General features: G+C 37.5%; 1 protein-coding gene across 2 annotated transcripts; it reads right to left on the bottom strand.

Moving 5' to 3' along the window:
- Positions 1 to 1099: 1099 nt before the first annotated feature.
- On the bottom strand, positions 1100 to 6270 carry LOC102510717 (olfactory receptor 8B12). Of its 2 annotated transcripts, XM_006174349.3 has the most exons (3): positions 6251 to 6270; positions 3057 to 3069; positions 1100 to 2041 (listed from the first exon to the last, which is right to left on the bottom strand). In XM_006174349.3, exons 1-3 carry the CDS (start codon positions 6268 to 6270, stop codon positions 1100 to 1102), a joined length of 975 nt encoding a protein of 324 aa, XP_006174411.3. The 2 variants fall into 2 exon arrangements, with proteins under 2 accessions (XP_006174411.3, XP_032328337.1); XM_032472446.1 differs by lacking the exons at positions 3057 to 3069; positions 6251 to 6270 and having other exon boundaries at positions 1100 to 2222.
- Between the last annotated feature and the right edge of the window lie 212 nt (positions 6271 to 6482).

Genomic DNA, 6482 nt, shown 5'->3' with positions numbered 1-6482 from the left:
CTTTCCCTAAGAAAAGTTGGTAAGTCAAAGTATCTTGCAAACAGTTCTCATACTATTACTTCTAATAATGTGTTAAAAAAAATTGTTCTTCTGGGTCTTTTTGTAAAGCTGTACCTTGATTTGCCCAATACTGTGAATATATGACCTGTCCTGAGACCAGCATCTGTTTCCCCTAAGTTCGAGCTACTATTAAAAGATCATAGCTACATGCAATGCCTTAAAATGCAGTGTCCTTCCTGATAACTGGTTGATGCCACTCTAACGGCTCACTTCCACCCAGAGCTATCTATTACTCAGTTACATCATTCAGACCCAAGAAGTGAGGCTCCAGGTTCCATCATATTAGTCTGGAAATAATGAGTAAAGTTTGTATCCAACACCTTTAAGTTCCCTAAATCTGTGTCTCTCTCCATTAGAAGGCCTAATAAGTTAGCCTGTGTCCTTAGAGATCTGTATGCCATCCTCAGTGGACAACGTGCTTGATTCTATATGGAACTTTATTTCCTACCCAGAAATATTAAACCATTTTTTTATCATTTTGACAAGACAAAATCACCAAATTTTTTACCTCCAACATTCTTACAAAAATGATTTTCCAAACATTAACCCTTGAAAAGTTGTATGACATCGCTGTAGATAGAATTAGTTTTCTTTAAATGCAGAATTAAAAATAAACACCTTTGAAATGAAATCTTAGAAAGCATGGCTAAAGGAAAGCAGAACAAAGTGGATTCAAATTGAAGGGTCTAGATTCCAATCCCACCTCTGACACCAGATACCTGTGTGTTCCCGGGCCACCTCTGAATGTTTATGAGTCTCCAGCGTGTAAAATGTCATATGAGGGGCTGAATTAAATCATTTCTAGACCTATTTAAGAGTAAGCCTCTATGACTATGGAAACAGTTCTCATAAAACAAAGAATGATTGGAATAGTTGACTGGAGCAAGGAGTAGAGAAAATAGAATGCTTAAGAGTAAGTTAAAAACTTCCTCTAAGTATAGGAGAGCAAGCACTGGCACTTGTTTCCTTCATTGAAAAGAATAAATAAATCAAAGAAACACTGGTAAACAAAGCTTTGAAACCCCTTTCTTAGTCATTTTCAGGAGAAGATTCTTCTGCTCAAGGTTTTCTTCAGAGCAACTTTGACATCCTTGTTCCTCAGGCTATAGATTAATGGGTTTAACATGGGCACCACAGCAGTATAGAATACAGAGGACACTTTCCCCTGGTCAAGGGGTAAAATAGAAGGTGGTTTGAGATACATGAAAGCTCCTGACCCAAAGAAAAGAGATACCACAATTATGTGGGAGCTGCAGGTGCTAAAGGCTTTGGATCGGCCCTCAGTAGAACTAATACGGAGAATGCTAGAAAGAATGAAACCATAAGAGATAAAAATGGTCACGATGGGCACCCCAATGCCAATGGTCACGACAATAAAGACCACCAGCAAATTTATGTGCGAGCTGTGGCAGGACAGCTCAAGGAGGGGAATGATGTCACACATAAAGTGATTGACAAGGTTATCAGCACAAAAGGTCATAAACATTACGTTTCCCATATGGGTCACAGCCCCAAATACTCCCATCCCATAGACACCCAACAAAAGGAATAAACACACCTGAGGAGACATGGTGACCATATACACCAGTGGCTTACAGATGGCAACATAGCGATCATATGCCATTGCTGACAGGATGTAGGATTCAGAAAACACAAAGAAACAGAAGAAAAAAAACTGAGTCACACACCCTGCGTACGAAATGATGTTCTTCTTTGAGACAAAACCCATCAGCATTTTAGGGGTCAGGGTAGTGGAGTAACTAAAATCTACGAAGGACAAGTTGAAGAGGAAAAAGTACATGGGAATATGAAGGTGAGAATTCAGTCCAATCAAGGTTATCAAGCCCAGGTTCCCCACCACAGTCACCACGTAGAAACTTAGGAACAGGAAGAAGAGGGGGATCTGGAGTTCTGGCTGGTTCGTTAAGCCTGCAAGGATGAACTCTGTCACAGAGGAGGTGTTATCTGCAGCCATTCTTTTCTAGGAGAATCTATGAGGGAAAAAGAAAAGAATCACTGAAAGAAACAGAGGCTATGTATTATGGAAGTTAATGGAAGTTATGGAGTTGAAATGGAGAAGAAAAGAAAATAAACATTTACTAAGCACTAACTACAGAATGGGCATTGTTCTAACTGCTCAGTAACATTTGACAGATGCAGACACTGGGCCTAAGTGACTTGCACAAGTCCCAGTGCTTCTAAATTGCAACAGAAGATGAACTCAAGTTGTCTGGCTCACAGAGTTTGAGCTTTCAACCACTCTGCCACAGGACGGACCAGGTCAGGCAGGCACTCACCCTCCTTCTGTTTGATGTCACAGTTCTGTGCTCTGCTGGCTCTCATCCATCTCTTTCATGGACACTCAAATGGCCCTGGTGAAAAGAGGGTGAAAGCTCAGAGCTCAGAGGCTGCTGCTTCTGTATGTCTACTTTAAGGATCAAAACCTCCAGTTTATCTTGGTTCTCTTGATGAGCAGAACATGATCTCCGATTGTGGCTTTGCCCTGGGCATCTTGTCCAGCTTTGAGAGATGAAACAGTATTCCTTTCCTAATGCCCATGGATAACAGGGAACTAAAGAGTTTTATTCTGGTTTTGAGATCTCAGTGACCTCACTGCAGAGATTCCCTCAGGATCGCTCCTCCAGAGTCCACCTTCCCCAAGGATGAAGACATGTGTGTTTACATCTTTGATAATGTTTAACATGTATTTTAATGACCTATTCCTTTATTCAAGTTACATCTTTTTAAGCACAATTAAGAGCAAAGCAATGTGGGGGAAATAATTCTTGCTATCCTATATATTGGGCACTTACTGTATACCAAACACTGTATGTGACCCAGGAACCTCATAGTGACACCAAGTATCTAAAGGAATGCACAAGTAATTTTATCTTGTTTATTCCTTAAAACAACCTTATGTATTAGACCTATTAATCTGGACTTTAAAAATGGAGGATCACACACAACTAGAAGGTTCCAGAATCTTGAGTCAAAACCTGCTCTGTCCAACTCCAAACTTCTTAGTCTTAATCACTGGGCTACATTACAATGAAATCTCTGAAGCAACATTTTTTACTTTCTAGGATCTCTGAGATTCTTGACTGATTAAAGTACTTACATAACTTTACTTGCAATGCAGAAAGTGTTACAGCCAAGATAAAATTAGAGGACTGGACTTCAGAGGAGGATATTTATTATTTCAATCACGTCCAACATATACCAAGAATTGTTTGCACCTTCTTGAACCTTAAAACTAAAGTAACTTTCTCAGGTTTTACTCCATTACTTGATCATGCAATTTAAGCTTGATTATTTAAAACAAATACTTGTCAGATAACTAATAGCAACTTTTATCAAGACCTAAAAGTGGAGAACAGGCTCTGTAGCCAGTCTGTCAGATAAAGAGGGGTTGATGAAAGATTTTGAATAAGAACACTGTCTGTCAACAGGTCCCTATTGAATATACACCCTGTCTCTGAAACCTTTCTAAGAACCTAGTGATCCTTCAGTGAAAAAGAAAAAAAAAAAAAAAAAAAAAAAGGATTTCTGCCCTCATGGAGTGTTCATTCAAATGGAATAAGACAAAAAATATATGAAAGAAAGAGGTAAAACATGTAACATGAAAAGTGTGATGAAGAAAAGGAAAGCATGATTATGATACAGGAATAGAAAAGGCAAAGGTTACATACTTAAACTTTAGAGTAATCTGACATTTGAGCAATGACTTGAAAGACAGCCTGAAAAACTTCTCTTGATAAGATCAGTCACTCTGATAAAACATGGCACATTCATGGCTTAATGCAGCACCTTTCCGAGGCATCACGTTTTTGTCCTGCACTTTAAATGCAATACTTTAACCCAAATTACTGGCTGTGAGGGAGAGAACTCTGATGACAGTAACTGGATAGGGAGACAAGGGACCTTGCTGAGGTTTCATAAAGTGATAAATCGCATAATGTAGGTTTACTGAAACTGACACAAAGACTAATAAAATTTTGAGTAGCAATTTGCATTCTACACTCTTTACCAGGAGCTTTTATATATTAAGGATGGCAGATTTTCTATCCACAAAATAAATTTCTATTTGGGGAAATTCAAGTCTCAGTTAGCAGATGAGTTATATATGTTTCTGGTCTGAGTTAAGGGCTGGAGTCCTCTTGGAGAAGTTAGGAAATCAAAACACAAAAGCAGAAGTCCACTTTCCTCCAGCCAAGTCCAACTGAAACACCTAAAAACCACTGTATGTTTATGAGTATGTGCACATACATCAGTAAGGACTTGCTAAGACTCAGCAGTGATGGAGTCTTATCTGTTTACACTGAGAATTGTCCACAGCCCACAGTGACTCAAATGAATCCCCATCCCTATTCTCAATCCCACTACACGTATTTAGGAAATAGAGAAAAATAATCCATTATGAAAAAAAAAAACTAAAATAAGCACCACAAGTAAGCTCTCCTTAAGACCCAAGGGCAAAGAAGACCTTAGGGGTTCATTAAATCTTCACTTTCCTCTAGGAATTCATGATTCAACACCAGGGAAAATTCTTCTGAGATTTTTGTCTCTTCACAGATGGTTTCCATGGGAATTTTATTTCAAATGCATCAAGGTTTTATTTCAAGTGAACTAGGACTTCTCTAAAGTCATCTTCACTGTTGACTTGCTCCAGTACAAGCAGAGAGAAACATAGAAGTAAATATTCTTGATTAAGTTACTTTTGCCACAGAACTCTTTCCCAAAACTTGAATGTCTGTATAATAGGATTCCTTGTCTATTTACTGCTAACACTAAAATATATAATGAAACATGGATTATAACATACTCATGTGGAAAATGTCTGTACAATACAATGTCTATGTATACGTGCCTCATACACATCCATTTAACCCTCAAATGTCTGATAGGCCTTTAAGCAACACCAGAGTGGTGCTAAGGTCAGTACCCTTCACTCCACACAAGAGAAATACAAGAATAAGCCATAATTCCAACCAAAAAAGTCAGAGAGCCTGCACAGAGAGAAGAGATGGCAGCTGAAATGTCATCATTTGATATGATTTCAGTTAGGCTCCAAGGACAGGCATAAAATTAAATCCATCCATCAGAAGTCATATGCTCTGTATTATACTTAATGTTCAATTGGTTTTTGTTTTGTTTTGTTTTTGGTGGAGGACGGAGGAGAGGTGATTATGTTTATTTATTTATTTATTTTTAATGGCGGTGCTGGGGATTGAACCCAGGATCTCGTGCATGCTAGGCATGCAGTCTACCTCTGAGCTATACCTCCCCACCTTTCAGTTGGTTTTTGATGTATATCTTTGGCATATCAAAATGTTAGGTAAAGCAATTCAAAAGAAATGGTTCCTGTCCTAAAGGGTTTTATAGCCTAATAGAGGCATCTCCTGTTCTGTCTCTTTTTCTCTTTATTCTCCTCATGTTTCAAAATTTCCAGTGTTCAGTCCTCAACCATCTAAGCCTTTTCTTCCTTAAATGATTGGTGAGTTCATCCATGACTTCAACAACATCATCTACATGGTTAGTTTTCAAATTTGTACCTTTAATTATCATCTTTCTGATACTTCCCTGTCCTGTATGTATAACCTCTCAGTTAAAATGTTCCAGCATGCTCTGTTCTTTTGTCACCCTGAACTCAACAAGTACAAAAATAAACACATCTTCTTTGTCCCCAAAACAGATTGCCCAATCGTTCCCTTTCTTTATTGAGGAATAAGTAGAGGACAGTATTAGTGGGGTATTACAAGTTCTGGTTCATTTGTGTTGGCCCTAGTTAGCATCTGTTGTCCCCTCCAAAATTATTAGTAGCAGCCTTTTTTCCCCCTTTTTCAAAAAGTTTTATTGTGTAGAATTATTACAGTTCAACTGCACATATACATTATATTGCATGTAAATACATATATATATATCTACATATATATCTATATCTATCTATATATATCTATATATATCTATATATCTATATCTATATCTATATATGTAGCAGCCTTTCTCACTGTAAAATATATCTCAGTTAAATGGGAAACTGTGTGTGGAATCAAACCAACCTCTACAATTCCTGGCTCTGACACTCACTAGCTGTGTGGCCTTGGGAGCTTTAACCTCTTTTGCATTTCAAATAATGTATCTAAAAATGGGAATAATAATCATAAATGGTGTAGTTTCCATTATATAGAACATAGAAGATACAAAAAGCATTATGTTGTTGTAAATTATTATTGTTGTTATTGTAATTATTATTATTATTATTATTCACATCTGTATCTGTGGATGAAAAAGATTTTAGAAAAAGATCATTTAGATGATCTACAGGATTAGCTAACAGGGAGAAACTGAAAGCTGGAAAATCAGTTCAGGTTTCATAAGCAGTGGAAATAATAAAGTAAAAGCTGTATCAAGAGATAAGAGCA

Source organism: Camelus ferus, chromosome 33 (genome assembly GCF_009834535.1).
Source record: "Camelus ferus isolate YT-003-E chromosome 33, BCGSAC_Cfer_1.0, whole genome shotgun sequence".
NCBI classification, from domain to species: domain Eukaryota; kingdom Metazoa; phylum Chordata; class Mammalia; order Artiodactyla; family Camelidae; genus Camelus; species Camelus ferus.
The sequence above is the reverse complement of the archived record's forward strand: the minus strand, read 5'-3'. Positions and strand labels throughout refer to the sequence as shown.